We start from the raw sequence: 17,276 nt of genomic DNA, 5'->3' as shown, positions 1-17,276 counted from the left end.
TTGCCTGGATGTTCTGTTTGGCTTAATTAATGTTTACTTTTGAGAAATTAAAAGTGACTGTCCACTTATTTGTTTGACAGTTATTCATTGTTAGGGGTTTTTACTCATCTTTCATTTTGCATCTGACTGGACTGATCAGTATATATATATATATATGTGTCAATTAGTTTCTTAAACTACTCTGTATTGGTCAGAGTTCAGTGCTGTGTGTTTGACCTCTTTTTATGGCCCAAGAACCTGCTTTTTTACTTTTATAAATAGATTTTTTACCTCCGCCAAGTGTAACAGCGGAGGTAAAAAATCTTTATGTTTATGTTTTCTTTATGTAATCTGTTATGTTTTCATCGGGGTTTGTCTGTCTGTTTGTCTGTTAGCAAGATAAGTCAAAAAGTTATGAACGGATTTTGATGAAATTCTCAGGGAATGTTAACACTGGCGCAAGGAACAAATGATTAAATTTTGGTGATGATTGGGAGCGCGGGGGGGGGACTTTGGTTTGTTTGTCTGTTAGCAAGAAGATAACTCAAAAAGTTATGAATGGATTTGGATGAAATTTTCAGGAAATGTTGATAGTGGCACAAGAAACAAATGATTAAATTCTGGTGGTGATCAGTGGGGAACTTATCTGTGGCGGAAGTCTGCACTCTCCAAGTGCTTTTCTAGTTTTTAAATGTTTTTTGATTAAATAAAAACCCTTATTAGAAAAATTCTTGTGTATCCTAATGCCTTCCAGCATAGTCCCTCACATGGATAGAAAATGTTTTCATGTGGTCATTTTATCCTTGTAAACATTTGTGAGAAGTCCTGGGTCTCCCTCTGTTGTGTCTTTGTAGACCTGCAAATAGAGACGTTCAGGGGGCATCCTTATCAGGTGCCTGAATGCACCTCAACCAGCCAACCCAGGATTTATTACAGCTGTAGTGAGAGGATTATATCCCCCAGCTGGTCTGGGATCCCCTGGGTAGAGCTGCAAGCTGGAGACTGGCATAGTCCTCCAGAACTGTATTTACAAGTGAAACTTAATTTAATGGAAATGTATAAAAGTAACATTAACTTCATAATGCACTTAATTTGAAAGAAATCTCAAAAGAGTTTTTTTAAGACATTTCAGACCTAAAACTCACATTACTGGATTCTAGACATCGTAAAGATTTGCAGAAACTCTTTCACTCTATGAACACTTGAGTTATGGGCAAAAAAATGCTTTGTGAGGTCGTGGTGGCTTTGAGTCTAAGTGAATATATGTGCCAAATTTCAAGATATTCCCTCAAGACGGTTCTGAGATATTCTAGTGAATGGGACAGATGGTCGGACGGACAACCTGGAAAAATAATGCCTCTGGCCGCGGCTGTCACTGAGGCATAAAAATGTCAACATAAAGTGGTGCTAAATCAAAACAGAGTGAAGGACTGTTAACAGAAATGACACCAGAAATAACCTCATCACAGCTGGTAGCAATGAAATACTCAGTTCTGTGAAGCCCAATAGCTCTTTAGCATTCTCAGTACAGTATCTGTTGTTTATTGGATCTACATTATGAGTAATATTGTTTGGATACACAGAGCAATTTAGTGATATGTCGTGCTCTCATATTTCCACGTTATACTGTAAATAAAGTCTACGGGGTAATCCTAAATATCTATGTAGGCTGAGCGCTGACCTGCTGCTGTGAGGATTGCTGACCAGCTCGGAGGTGGTGGGTGGGATGCTCAGATTGTCAGGGAAGCTGTCTTCAGGCGTGCAGCCCAGGTCAAGCTTGCCCTCCTCCCTTGCAATCTTGCCAGCAGCTATAACAAACAAGACAGAAAGGATAAACAAATGCTGCATCCCATTAGCAGAGAACATCTGCGGGGTGTAAATATATAAATAAAGACTTGACACAGCCATTTTCTGTTAGCCCGTTACTGTAATTAATGGTAAAGATTTTGACAAATAGCAAGAGGCTAAATGTCTAGCAGAAGCTCCACACAAAGCGAACATGGAATCCTTCCAAAATAATTACATTTTACCCAAAGTTCCCTTTGAAAAGATGGTGATCATTTTTCATGGCAATAAATACGCAGACTACTTGTGCTGGCACAAATTACATTTTGTCTCTTTTTTCTTCAAAGTCTACATTTGTGCACAGTGATCAGCTGACCAAACAATCATTATTTCAACACTCAGTTGCCAGTTTGTTAGGTCCACCTACTTAAAAGGAGTGCCATTTAATCGAACCATCACACCCTGCCATAAATCCCTCCACCATGACAGTCATAATGCTTAGTTTTAGTTGGCACACTTCAGAGCCCCTACATACTGCGACACAACAGTATTCATTACATGTCACAAGTATTGGAAAGAAAGGCGTTTCATTGAATTAAACCATTCTTCAGCAGTTTGCAAATAGTTCAGGTACATATATTCATATTTTCATAGAAGAACTAGTGGCTAAAGGGGTTATACGTAGTACTGATATTCCAACCTTTCAACAGCAGGGACAAGTCAAGTACCAGAACACACTTAGTTCAACTAAAACCACCAATGACTCAACACTATGTATCCACAGACTGTATCACTCACTGAATAAAGTATAAAGCTCATTGTTTACCCACATCTGTATTATGGTATCATTAAGTTTTCCTCTTCATCTTCTTCTTGAAAAGAAATCCTCATACCTGGCTATTTTGACAGCTAGTGAAAATAACAGTCTTATCATCTTCCCATGCTGTATCAGCTGATAGTTTACATTATAGTTCTGTTAGCTTAGCTCTGTTTTTAGACAGAAAACAGACATAGTAAAACCATAAACCACCTCCATTTTCTGTGTGGTTTGTGTTGACAATAGCTGCTCTAAAGATCTGTTTGGAATTGTCAAAACAAGGTCAGAACTGTCACCGATGAAATGTAAGTCAACAAACGGCAAACTTGGCAAATATCATAACAATAATTACATCACTTTATAGCTTCATAATCAAACTCGCCCATGTAGAACAAACGCAGTGATTTCAGCATCAAAATCCATTCTTTAAATTTAGATGTGTCCAGAGGTGAAAACAAAAACAATGCATCTAGCTTTTAGCACTTTGTCTCTTTCTTTGACTCTTTGCGTTGTTTCTTAGTGGTTCTCATCCCATTTGGTCACTTTCTGATGCTCTGGTCAAAGGCCTCGGGGCGTTAGTTTTCCTCACCATGAACTCTTCATCAATTTACTTCTTACTAATTGTTTGTGTATGCAACTACTGAAACTACAGAAATGTTGGGCTACTACCACTCACACTTGACATTTCATATGCAAAAGGCATGGCTCCTTATTATCAGTAGCACAAACAAACTAAGGCAGTGGCAGACCAGCACATTCTGTGTCCTCTAAAGTATTACTGTTTATGTAAAAGGAATCTTGTGACTATGAAGAGAGTGATAATCACAGCTTTAATCCTCTGTTGTAAAAGGGCTGTCTGACAGCAGGGCAGATCAGTGAAAGTATTTTAATATAGCATAGATTTCAATGGATATAGAATTTTTTTTAGTGTGGCCTAAATAAGTTGACCTTTACACAGTTTTCTAGTCTGCCATCTACTGTACACTGATGAGTGCTCCATACAACCTTACTTTGAAAAACCTAAACTAACCCTTTAATCCTTACTAATGGAAACAACCAAACTGTTCTGATCAGGTTTTATGTCTGAAAGTACCAGAATTAACACATCCCTGTATCACACAGTGGAGAGAAGTCAGCATTGTTTTACTAATGAGGAAAAATCCCCATGCAGATGCATGAAACAGTCATATTAAAATATAAATTAAATGAATCACAGTCTTACCAGTGAAAATCCTTTCATCAAACATGCTGGAAGAGAAAAGAAGAAAACAGGTCATTAGTTGCCGAGTTCAAAGAAAGGTTTAGCTCTGAATGCCAATTAAAGGAAAAACATGACGTAAAAAACTATACATGTCGAGGAACGCATCATTACCAGCTCTTAAGCACATTAACTGCTCTGTAAACAATATGTCTCCATCACACAGACATGTAATCAAGTTGTTTGTTTGATATGGATGAATCCTTGTGACTAAAAATAACTGAATGGATATAAACTTCTGAAATGCTTTGTCTTCCTTCTGTCACACGCTACAGCTCTGTCCTCTAAGATGTTTCTCTCCTGCTTATAATGAAGCTTAGGAGAAAAGAGATAAGGTACAAGTATTGTGTATATCAAGGCATGATTATATTGTTTATTCCTGTTTAATTTGCATTTATTTCCAACATAAACTGACGTGCTGAACAGAGCTCTGGTTCTGGGTCCTGCCTATCTGTTACATCAAAAGTTCAGAGCAAGGACAATATATTTTTAACTATTAACAACACAGGCCTCTTTTATGTTTTGAGTGATCATTAACCATGTTTAATTAAACCAGCCAAAAATGTACCATTCCTGGAGCAACAGTTTCAGCATGACTCACACATGCAGTGGTGGAAAAAAGTTTTCAGACAATCTAAAATAATACCGTGAAATATTGATATGATTTCCTTTGTTATTTGTGAACCAAAAAAGAACAAAACTAATTTTTGACTGTTTCAACATGCCATGTCCTGGGTGTGTTGTACTATTTTGCTAAAACATCCAGTGTTGACCTTGATGGAGAGGGAAATGAACAATACTAGCAATACTTAATACAGAGTTCAGTGACTTAAAGAGTGATTCCTTATGCAATACATCACAAATGCCTGGGGTGTCCAAAAACTTCCACCACTGTACAATTACATCAGCAGTTCTCAGGCCTGTTTCTAGTCTAGCTAAGTCCAATGTACAAACAAGTACTGTCAAGATTTTAATAATTTTTAATCATACCAATATTCCTACTGCATATTGTTCTGGTACTTAAATGATACTTGTATTGGTTCTTGTCGTTAGATTAAGTTTTTGTTCATATTAATCTATAAAGACCCAGTGTTACCTTTTTGTCAGTTCCCAAATGAATTTTTATCTGTATCTAATCTTCCTTAAGGGATTTATCACCATTTATTACAATATTATCCTCTGTATTTTGACATTTTTTTTTATTGTGAATCATGCATTTTCCTATATTTAATTTAGATGTTTATGAAAACTCAAAGTAAATCCAAAGGAACAGAGAAAACTGAAAGTAATCTGTACCTTTAACTGAACACAAACCCAGTGTCTCCATCCACTGTCATTGATCCAACTCCATGAGTTTTACTGGTGAATCAATGTTGTAAGATGACCATGTTTCCACGTTCACTATGGAGCCTCTGAATGTTCAAATGGGTCATATCTGATGACCATGAAAAGATGACAAACTGCATTTTACACCAATTATTTACATGGTTTGACAGGATTAGTGGATCAACAGGTATTAAACAGTTTAGAGCAGTAAATTATTCTGGTTGCCAGTGGATCTTTGGGTCTTTATGGGTTAGGAACAGCATTTAAGTTTCAATGCATGATAGTATTTTGGCTTCAATGGGGAAAAATTCAGCACAATGTGGTTTAACTGGGATGAGAGGAAAAAAGATTCTGGGTGCCCATTGGTATTTTCAGATGAAAAAGAGCTGCTGAGATTCTGTCAAATACAACTCACTTGCTCTGCTCTGAAACCTGGTGCAGAGGCTGAAATTAAGCAAGGATTTTGTGATGACTGAAGTTTAGAACAATGTATTTACTGAAAAAAGGGTCACTCTTCTAAGCTAATATTTTACATGCTCTAATGTTGTACAGGTGTTCATTTTCCAGCCACAACTCAATTGTGTTTTTACCATTTATTTCACACCATGACAAGGTTCCCACTCTTTCCCTGAAATTATTTTCCAGGACTTTTCCATGAGATTTTCAGCCGCTACAGAGACAAGTCATCACGTCATACACTAATCCATTCCCCTGTCCCCCTCTTTTTTTGGAAGTGTTCTTTTCTGCAGTTGCAACTTGTATTTACCCAGATTGTTTCTATGTTTATTACTCAGGCATTTGATGTGCACACTATGGCTATACTTTATCTACGAAAAATAATTATGACAAATGTATTACAGCTGCACAATATATCGTTTGAGCATTGTCATTACGATGTACGTGTGCACAATAGTCACATCGCAGGACCAGCAATGTAGGACACAAATGAACTCAATGTGTTCTCAACTAATTTGAAGGGTATTTGACATACACTACGCTCAGTGATCTACCAATCGCAATTGTTCTTAATCAGTTTGCTGAAGCAGACCACGCCCCTGCAGACGGAGTGAGTCGTTGGTAACAACACTGAAAAATGAGCAACAAACAAGAGAAAATCACTGAAAACGAAGACTTGGTGCTAAAAAAAAAGCAACGTTGGGAATATTTGGAATTATTTTGGCTACAACAAATATGATACTGAAGCACGTGTTCTGTGTTGATAGTGCCTTGCAATTGTTGCAAGAGGTAACACAACTATTTCGTCTGACCATTTACCTTGGCACCACTCAGCTATTTCATATTGCGATATATATCACAGAGTTTAAAAAAAATCACAATGTCAGTTTTTTCCAGTATCATGCAGCCCTAAAATGTATCACAGAATAATGCAAACACACCCACAGATTACTGTGTAGCACTTTGCCTCACAAACTGGAGTTACAGTGTTCAACTGGGCAATTCCCAACTCCACTTCAATCTTCATTCTTTCTTTCTCTAATGCACATCCTCTAAAATGATTGGTATATTTTCAATAAATCACTGAAAAACAATTTCCAAGTTTTCTAGGATTTCTAGGACGCGTGGGAACCCTGCATGAACCTGTCCTCATCTTGTGAATGCTAACAATCCTTTGTCTGGCAAGGATGACATTGATAAACAGCGTCAGTTGCAATTCTTGAACACATTTTTAAAAGATGAATGAATGAATGATTTATTTATTTTTAAAATGGTACAGTTCGTATTAATGAACATTTACATGTAAATACAAGAGGTTATACCCATTTGGCTAATTTCCATCCTTTGTAAGAATGACTGGTAATGACCGGCTCTCCAGACACAAGACAGAATCTTTACCCATCGCACACTTCTTGATTTGATCTGTGACAGGAAATACTCATCTTGACTGGAACAGACCAGTTCTGTCAAACTGGGCCTGATCAGTCGTCTCATCCAAATTCCATTTAGAACTGGTCTGAGAGTCATTAAGTGTGTTCCCAGTGTAAGGCATTCTAATTTGTATTTTAACAATGAGTGCAGATTTATTTGCTTGATATTAAACTGAAATGTTATACATCTAATGCTATTTAGGTATAACTCAAGGCCGGGCTGCAGTATTAAATGTGAGCAACACTTATAGTTCAGGGGAAACAGTCAACCTTAGAGTTTGTATTAAAATTAATGATCAGTTTTAAAATGCAGGAAACATCTAAACCCCAAATCAAACTGCTTTAAAAAAGCACACTGTACACAAAAGCAGACCAGCAGGGCCTGCATCTGGATCATTTCTCAATGACAATGGGAATGTGCTGTAATATTAAATTAAACACATTTCCTAATTGTATTAAACTAATGAGCTGCCTGCAGGATTCGCTAAAAGATGTTCTATCTCAAACAAGGCATGGTGGCTCATTTAAATTAGCTTACACAAATGGATGGAAGAGCAGCCGTTAGCGCAATATGCTGGCAAGGCAGAGTCATTTGGGACTTGAATGGAAATGGTTTTAACAGTCAGAGGGACAGTGTGCAGAAGAAGAGGCATTCAGCCGACAGATGGTATGGGCTGGCATGGATGGATCTTATCTTATCAGAAGTATATTTCAGGCACCAACTGAGCATTACTGTTTTGGTAGAATGAAGCTTGATGATAAACATATGAAAAAAAGGGGGTAAATGGGTAAATGATGATGGGCGCACACTGATTTAATTAGACAACACTGCCTGTGCTTCCAATATATTCTCCAAATGCATTTAGGTAAGAAGCTACAGCGCAGGACCGGGGCTAGACCATCTGACAATCTTAATTTGTCATAAGATCTGCTTTTAATGTGAATCGATGCAACCTGTGATTAAATAAACAAATGATGGTGCTGTCCAAACTTTTCTAATCTACTAATATTTATTTTAACTTACCCAAGTACCAATATGATTACAGTATTTTACAGAGAGCCTGCCTTATGGCTTGTTTGTAGCATCAATATTAAAAGGCTATAGAGTGTATTTGGGTTAATTTACACTTTTACTGTATCTTTCCATATTATAACCCTTAAAGACCCAGAACTGTTTTTGTGGTGATGATCAGATTTGTCTCTACAGTGAACCTTTAACTTATTTATTTCCATTTAGTCTATTATTTTTTACAATATTTTTTGATATCTAATTTACTGATGATGTAAACATTTATAAAAAATCAAAGTTACTTCAAAGGTTATTATATCTTAACAGAGAAAATTGAAGACAGAGTGACTTTTTAGATAAAATACATCATCAACTGAATATAGTAACAAGCCATTCATCAAACTACATGGGTTTTATTTAACTGAATTTTATCAATGTTTCAGTACATGGCAATGTTTTCACGTTAACTATGGAGTCTCTGAAAGTCCTAATGGGTTGTATCTGATGCCAGGGAAAAGCTGAGAAACTGCATTACACCAAAATTATTTCAATGTATTGAGAGAATTATTGGTTCAAGAGTTATTAAAAGCTTTAAATAAGCATGTGCTTTTGGTTGCCAGGGGCTGTGCAGGTCCTTGAGGGTTTAACGTTTAATGTGTTGCTTTAATGCTGATGACAAAATGATGAATTTAAACTGAAGAAATAACTCAGTGAACGACTCTGGCTCCAGAACTTGGATGTACTGTGACCCTGGCTTTACACAGATGCTTTACTGAAGCAATGGAGCAAAACACAACATTAGAGATTTGTTATGCGACTATGAGAAAGATAAAACATTTCTGGTTGATTATGAAATTGGTGAGACAATGACTATGGCAGGCTTTGTGGCAGAGTTTCTACCAGTTATTGTTTAAACACAGTAATAATGTTAGAATGCTAAGTTTCTAGTTAAAAAAACAGAACAAAAAAACAAGTGGTGCCAGGCACAACAAACCCCGCCCTTCACACGTACTGTAGCTTATTTTAGCATCAATCCAGCTGATGCCATCATGTCTATGCGTGTGGTGATGTCAGCATATCAATTGCCTCTATATATGTGAAGTAAACTGAAACAAAATTGATGTTTTTATAGACATTTGAAATTTTGCCCATTATAAGTAAATGGGAGAAGAAAGAAGATTTTAAAAATTCATAAATAATTTGAACTTTGATCTGCTGTTCCCAAAATGTAATCACATCTATTCTGGGTTACTGGCAATCTATAAACCAAATGTGGTATGAATTCAACCAATAGTTTTGCTGCACAAACAAAGAAATAAAGAAAGAAACAAAAAAACAAACAAACAAACAAACAAACCGAACCAAAAACAATACCCCTTGCCTCCCATTCGGGGGGGGGCGGGGTAATAAAACTATCCATCCAGAGCCTAAGTCCTGCAGAAACACATGGAAAATGTAGGATAAACTTGTTATAGTTTGGCTGTAATAACATAGGTTGTAATGATTCAGATAATGGACTGTAATTCTACCTGAGAAAAATGTCATGTGATGTTTTCACCAGATGTTTTGACCAGCCTTACACTTTAATTATCTTTTAACAGCAAATTAGCTAACTTCATTTGACTATAGATTATAAACTACATACCGTTTTACTATGAAGCGAATTCCATGGCGCTCGTCCAGGATGCGTTTGAGCTTAGGAACACCGTAGGTGCAGGGTCTCTTGAAGGGGATCTGGTCCGGGATGCCGATGATCTCCACGGCTCCAGGGTCACACGCTATCTTGCGGTAGGGAACAGGCACCATGTGATCCAGACCCAGAGCCTCAGCTGGAGACACGAACAGAGAAAATATAATGTAATGTACAAAGGTGTTTAATTTAACTTCATGCCTTACTCTACAAACAGTAGTTTACAAAAGAAAAATAGTGAACAAGTCAGGATAATTCCACCTAAATGAAAAATTGGACTTCATGAGGCTTTAGCAATCTGTGCTATGGTTATTTAATAGACAGGGTGGATACTGTTAATACTCTAATTAAAGTCAAAGTTGGGCCTTTAAAACTTTACTAAACAAAATCTAAGCATTATCATTGAAGTATTATTAGTTTATTGGGCTCCTTAAATTTATCCAAACATCAAAATCACATTTTGGGATACATGATTTCCACTGCATAGGAGGAAGATGATAAACTAATGTATTCAGTCTGCTGTACACATACCTGGAATTTGTACATAAAAGACTAAAAATACTTTACATACTAAGTATATTATGTCACTGAGGACTGTAACCTGTAAATCATGATGATATTTCTCATTTAAATGAAAAGCTGTCTACCTCTAAGGAGGTAGGTGAGGTACCCCCCCCCCCCCCCCCCACACACACACACACACACACACACACACTGTAAGACAACAGTACCGTACACCGAGGTTAACACAATCACTATACAAAGACACATACAGAACCACCACAGCTCACCTCTAAAACTACTGCACCTGTGGTTAAAAGGGCTAAAGGCCACACAACACTGACAGACACCTTTGACTCCAAGGGTCAATGCCAGAGCCATGGCAATAATGAGAGACATCAGCGTTTTCATTGCAGCTGATATTAGGCCATTTTATAATTTAGCACATATTGTTTGCACTTCAAAAAGAATAAATATTTAATTTCATTTGTGGAAAGTAGTTCAACAGTTAAAAGGTCATGCTTAGGTCATGCATGGATGCAAGTTGTAAAACATTTCAAAATGTACCTACATTGTTTTGTAACTGTTAAATAAAAAAGTCTGTTTGTCCAGTCATATGTTTTGTCATTTTAGTTTTCTTAAAAGTAATGTGAAATATCATCTCATCTCGGAAAGCCAATATCGTGAATTGTCTAGTCTCCTGAGCTGAGTGTATCGTCACACCCCTAGTAATCAGTAGTTCTTGTGGTATAGGCACTGTTTTAGTGTACTTCATTGCATCTGGATAAGTTTCAAGACAATGCAAATATTTAAAGACATGAACTTGCAATGAGGTGTATTATGTTCTGGCTGAGATGTTTTTATACATTCACAGCTTACAGTGGTAAAAATACTCAAAACAAAGCACTGACCCCAATCTATCACCATCCATAGACATGCAAGTCTACATGAACAATTAGATTCTGCTTTACATGGGAACCTATATGATATATACTAGTCAACATTTGCTAGGGATCAGTTTTATATTTGCACAATAATTGATGTTGTATAATATTTTGGGTGACTTCATATATTATGTGTGTACTTTGGCTAGTCATGTAAAGAAAAATGGACCAAAAGGTAAAAAAACATACATTTTTATTGCACTTTCAGCAAAAGGGTGATACAACCCTAGAAATTAGAGTTCACAACAATTACTCTTCCAATTTTGTTCTCACTGAAACCACTCAGAATGTTCTGAAACACATACGGTGTGATGTCAGTAATGTGTATGGCCACCATCCGCATCCGCAGGCTGTACTCCACTGGGAAAATAAACTGTCAAGTTTCCAGAATTACACCCCCGAATATAGCGAAGTTATAGTCCTGATCCCTAGCAAATGTTGACTAGTGTATTTACTCACCGTATCTGCTGTTGAACAAGATCTGAACACATTCTCTCAACGTGTTTATGTCTTCAGTTTCCCGAATGAAAGAGTCCCATTTTTCTGCAAGAAAAGAAGAAAAAGAATCATTGCCTGTCAGAACTTTGTGCCCTTTTGTCTTTTCTCTTTGTTTACTGGAGCTTAAATATTCAAAAGAGCTTGGTTTCATTGTGTTAAAGATCAGGAATAAATCTTCTCCATCTACTTCATGTCAACTTGGGAGAAGTACAATCTTCTTATTGGATTACTGTTGAGACCTCAGTAGCTTAGCCCTTAATGGTGAAGTGTTAGTTTAGTTAGCTTTAGTTTAGTCAATAATGCTTTGCGACCATATGAACCTGGAAGCCCAAGGAGTTATAAAGCAGAGAAGGTGAAGCAAAATGTACAGAATGTTACCCTTGGACAATATGAGTAGTGTTTTTTTTTTTTTTTAATTCTTAAATACAAAGAAGCTACTGTTTAAAGAGCTGCATAACAATGTGTTGAAAATGCCTTTAAAAACCCCAGTTCCTAAAAATAACAGCTGTTTTAAATGTCTAAATCAAATACATCACATACTTTACACCTTTTTATTATGCGTTTAAAATGGTGCAACACTCTCACTGAAGCCCACCTGATTTTTCATGCACTATGGAGAAGAGTAGCCTCTTGGAGATGTGGATGCCAGGAGGGCTCTGACCCTGCTCTCCTGTTAACCTGGATGCTTCATCTAAAAACAGCAAAAACAGTGGTACACATTTATAATCAGTTCAAGTCACTTTCACTTCAGTTAAAAAAACTTTTGCTCCATATCCAGGGTATCTGTGGGTTTGTGGAAGCCAAATCTATGACTTTTTAAGACATTTTTCAAGGTGTCTTTGATCAATTTGAAGAACTACATTCACAAAAATAGTGATACAACATTCCTCATAGTTATTCCCTTGAACTAGTCTAAACCATGTTTCAATCCAGGTAATATTACATTTACATTTCAACATGACTAATGTTTCTACTACTGACATTAAAGCTGAACCCCTCCACCCATGAATATTGGTTGATGGCTCCACTCATTCTCTTCTCCATTATGCTAAAATACTAAACACATATTAGAAATTCTTTACAAATGTTTCCAAGTAAATATAGAAATGTCATATATTATGTCAGTGGAATTTCTGAGACATTTGAGTGTCAGACTTAAGGTTTACTTATCAATTTTAAGAAGAGTTAAGGCCTTAATTTAGAACAATTAAATGTATGACATTTTATGGATTAGCAGACACCCTGATATCAGAAGCTGACCAACATGTTTTGCTTTTTTCTCATTTCAGAGCCAATACTGATTATTAGTAATAAAGTAAACCGATAACTGATATTCTGAGAAAATACACATTTGAGGTGAAAATTTAAATCTTGATATGAAATTTAACAGTAACTCCCAAAATAAAACAACATTGAACGGTCTTTATAATCAACAAGGAAGACAAACAGCAGCAGCCTTTGAAATGTCCCGCGGAAGTTATTCAACTGGCTGCAATGTACCACGATAAAGAACCAAACTCTTGTGTCAAGGTCTTTTCTGCAGTTTCAAAGGACAGTATCTAGTTGAGAAATTCAGACAAAAGTGTTTGCACCCGACTTCTTCTGGCAGCTTGCCAAATCATTTCTTTAGAGATACATGCACAATTGAAACAAAGCACTGCTCTGGGTAAAACAAAAAGTGTTGCAATGCTTTAAAGCCAGCTGCAAAAGTGACACATTTCTAGGTAGAAGTGTGCAATCTGACCAAAAGATCGCATCAGTGTTTTTAATCACAATCAACAATTAGAATTATATTTTTTCTCAATTTTTAGGTGTATTATAGATTACAGATGAGAAAATATTAATGGGTGTCTCTTATTGTACAATCAAAATATATTGTTAAAATGAATTCTTGATTGTGTTTGGGCAATACCTGTATTCTATAGTCTTTTATTTCTCTGTAACAGGCCATTCTTAGAAAGAGATTCAACAAAAGAATCTAAAGGAAGCAATTGAATAGTTTACACATAAATCAATTTATTTCACATTGTTTATATATTTTTTGTTGAATTATTGATTTCTTTAGTGAATGGCTGTTGTATTAAGTGGGACAGGCCATGATTGTGATGTAAACCTCTGCAGGATAAACATGAACAGTCCTGCATCATCCTGGCAGGGTTTATGTTGGAATAATGATGAAGTTGTTTTATCCATTATACATTACTTTAAAGATTAAAAGATTTGCTGCTTGCTGCTAAATTAGTATTTGTGGGTAAACTGTACTGCACTGTATATATGATTTATTTAACCTGATCTGGCCAACACAGCAGTATAAATAAAATACACTATCCAGTTGTATTGTTTCCATCTGTGTAGTTGCAGGCTAACCATTGTTTATACAGTCCTTGGTGGACATGTTCTTGTCTCCTCCTGCAGCCCAGTTACCCATCCTGTCCTTGCTCATGTTGAGGAGTGACATGGGTTTGAAGTCCAGCTTGCCGTCTGGATGGGGTTTGGATGACATGGGCATGCCGTACAGGAAGTTGGACAGGACAGAGTTGCTGGACGTGGCTTGACTTGATGGTGTGGCGACCTGAGCAGCAGTCTTCCCTTGGCTGTGGCTGCTTGGCGTCATTGTGGCGGTGGAAGAGGTGTGATTGACATCTGTGCTGGATTTGGTTTCCCGAGGCACATCGTCTGCTGGCCTGCACACAGAGACAAAATCTCAAGACATAAGCACAGTCTGCAAATCCTGCTAAGTCTTTTCCAGATGTACCAAGGAGAGATAAGCACCCCCTCTAAAGCATTAAGGTAAAAGAATTTCACAACTCCAGAATTAAAAACAACAGTGTCAGAGATGGAGGCCAGAAAAGGCAAGTTTTTCAAGTGTTTCAAGGTGCCACACAGTCCACATATTTATCCAAAACACACCACAGGAATCTGTAATAATTCAATAATAAGTTAGAAAAGGGACACTGAGGGCAAAAAGTCTCCTGTTCAGTGATTATTAAATACTTTTGTCCAATGCATTAGTAAATTAAATATTGTCTATTATAACATTTTTAATGAGTGTGCTTTTAATAAGCTATGCATTTACTTAAAAGTTTATAAGACAGTCAAGATATATTGTACTTTACAGTACTTTACTCACACAGAACTTGGAAAGCGCTTATTAGAAATACAAATGGAATATGTTACCAAAGAATACGAAGTGAAGTTCATTCATTCATCCATTCATTTACTTTACAGACTGCTTAATCCTCAAGAGGGTCATGGGGGTGCTGGATCGTATCACAGCCACCATTGAGTAAAGGTGGGGTACACCGCGGACATGTTGCCATATCACAAGGCATGAAGCTAAGTTCTTTTGTTTATTTTAAGTATTATTTTGAGTAAGGGTGTACTATTTGCAATCATATTTGTAAAAATGTATTATGCAACCTCTGTCTGTGCTTAATCTGCTTTATTTATTTAAATTATTTATTTTACACTGGTCTCTTATAAAAAAGAGCAGCAACTAATCATTGTGATTGTCAATCACCTGCTTTTGTATCATCAAATAACACACAACAGACTGAAGAAAATATACCCGAAAAAGAAGAAAACACAAAATCAAGAGAATTGTTTGTCTAGTCCACAACCCTTTTACTAAAACCCATGGGACTGGCTTTTGCAACTAGCTACCAGGGGGCTATTGACATACTTAAGCTGTAGTTTTCATTTTTGCTTTGTAATTAATGATCTTAACCAACAAAGCAAATCTTTTCAGAGCGCTGCACAAACAGGACTAAGCATCTCTTAGCTTATTAATACAATTCTTTTAAATCAGTGGTTCCATTTCTCTTTAGTTTATCCTAGAAAATCTTTGGTTTGTAATACTAAGTCCCCATTTCGTGGGGTCTGAAAGGTCGCAGAGGTCTTACCTACAAAGTACGTCAACTTACAGCCTCAAAGACAACGTCTTATGCACCCCAGGTTAGTCTTAATTTCGATAAGTTTATTTGAGATGATTGTGTGTTCCTGGGGCTTTTTCTTTGCTATTTAAACTCCTCATCAGAATTCACTCTCTCTTCTCACATTTTATCCTGTGTAAAAAGGCTTTTATACATTTGAGTATGTGGCCAAAAAACTGCTGGACAGTGCTGTTGCATTATAGCTTAATCACATTACACTTCATTAGAAAGTGGCAGAGACAGGAAATCCCCAGTTAGTTGTGGGCAAGGGCAGCTCTTGTGCTTTTTTACAGAATCGGCTTAAATCAAACTTAAATAACCTTTTAGTAATTTAATGAGAACGCAGTGAGAATCTATGCTTTTTTTCTTGGAAGCCAGTAAAAGGTTAGTGAAATAAGCCTCCATGAAAATCTATAATTAATAAAGTGTATCTGTCTGCAGAAGTCACAAGACAATCACGCCGAAGCTCTTTCCACAAAACAATGTAAAGTATTAAGATAGTCAATCTGCCTTTAAGCTCAGCGTACGCACCAAATTGTAAAAGCACTGGATGATGAATTTCACTTCTTCTGCCCTTGTTACCACTGGTTTATAAGTTCAGCAGCTTAAGTTTAATGTTTACTTAACTTGAGAGACTGTATATATTGCCAGCCAGGCTTGGAAAACTGTTTAAAATATCTCTCTGCCCTATTGTTATACAGTTGTAAATATGAAGTCACAGTTAATTTGCTCATTTGACACAGCGGTTGACTTGACTACGCAGGAGCTATTACACAGACATATAATCAGTAGAGAGCATGTCTTGTTCTTAATGTTAGGAAGGAATCCTGTGTATGAGTCAAAGGAGTATCATGGCCTCGGTAAAGTCTGCTAGATTTAATATTTACTCTAATCCTAAATTTAAAGGATAAGATTTTAACTCTGGTTTTGTACTTCACAAATTTCAGAGATCAAAAGTACCAGATCAAAGGTAGTCGCTCCTGTACGCACTGACCACTATTTGGAACCTATAAAAACCCAATCTGACCCATTCACTGACGTATCACAGATTCATGAGAGATGTCTATCAAGCTGAATATCTGAACCTGCCTGCGATGTCCAAGTCCCGAAATGTGCTTTGACTGGCAATGATGGCAGAAGTGAATGATGGCTAATGAGAGCAGAAACTCCTCTGGTGTCATGTGCACAAAAGCTTTGCTCAGCCCAGTCTCATGATGATTTGTATGGTGAGGACAGTAATAGTTTCTATAAGAATAAATGCGCACAAGTTTTTCAGTTATTTGCAACAAACTTCAAGCACAAACATGTACCTGCTGAGCTGTAATACAAGCAAGCATGTTTCTGATTTACTTACAAAATTTAACATCAACTCCTGTAAAAGACAATCCATGCTCATCATTTCTTTTGTTTTGTTTTTGTGTTAGAAAACAGCTGTCACACTAGACCACTTCACTTTGACATGGTTTTGTGTCATTTCCTGCATTACTTAAGTGTGTTTTGAACATGTTTACTGGTGATTCATCCAGTTTGCCTCCTGGTTCTGGTCTTGATCAACATTGTGTTCTAAACTTAATACCTTTCTTTTTAGTCACACATTCTCTTAAATAAACATTAGGTGGTACACTTGGTGGGTTACCACTGAGCATTGCCT

General features: G+C 36.7%; 1 protein-coding gene across 3 annotated transcripts in view; it reads right to left on the bottom strand.

Moving 5' to 3' along the window:
- Nucleotides 1-17,276, bottom strand: part of gtf2ird1 (GTF2I repeat domain containing 1) — a 56,332-nt gene that overhangs the window by 26,397 nt on the left and 12,659 nt on the right. For all 3 annotated transcript variants that reach the window (XM_030154383.1, XM_030154382.1, XM_030154385.1), the window contains exons 6-11: nucleotides 14,061-14,377; nucleotides 12,289-12,384; nucleotides 11,655-11,738; nucleotides 9,706-9,889; nucleotides 3,804-3,829; nucleotides 1,661-1,787 (exon numbers count right to left, since the gene is read on the bottom strand). In XM_030154383.1, the coding sequence (XP_030010243.1) occupies nucleotides 1,661-1,787; nucleotides 3,804-3,829; nucleotides 9,706-9,889; nucleotides 11,655-11,738; nucleotides 12,289-12,384; nucleotides 14,061-14,377 (834 nt within the window). The remainder of the gene's footprint in view (nucleotides 1-1,660; nucleotides 1,788-3,803; nucleotides 3,830-9,705; nucleotides 9,890-11,654; nucleotides 11,739-12,288; nucleotides 12,385-14,060; nucleotides 14,378-17,276) is intronic.

The sequence above is a fragment of the Sphaeramia orbicularis genome, chromosome 14 (assembly GCF_902148855.1).
Source record: "Sphaeramia orbicularis chromosome 14, fSphaOr1.1, whole genome shotgun sequence".
Taxonomy (NCBI): domain Eukaryota; kingdom Metazoa; phylum Chordata; class Actinopteri; order Kurtiformes; family Apogonidae; genus Sphaeramia; species Sphaeramia orbicularis.
This window is presented reverse-complemented; position numbering and strand designations above follow the sequence as displayed.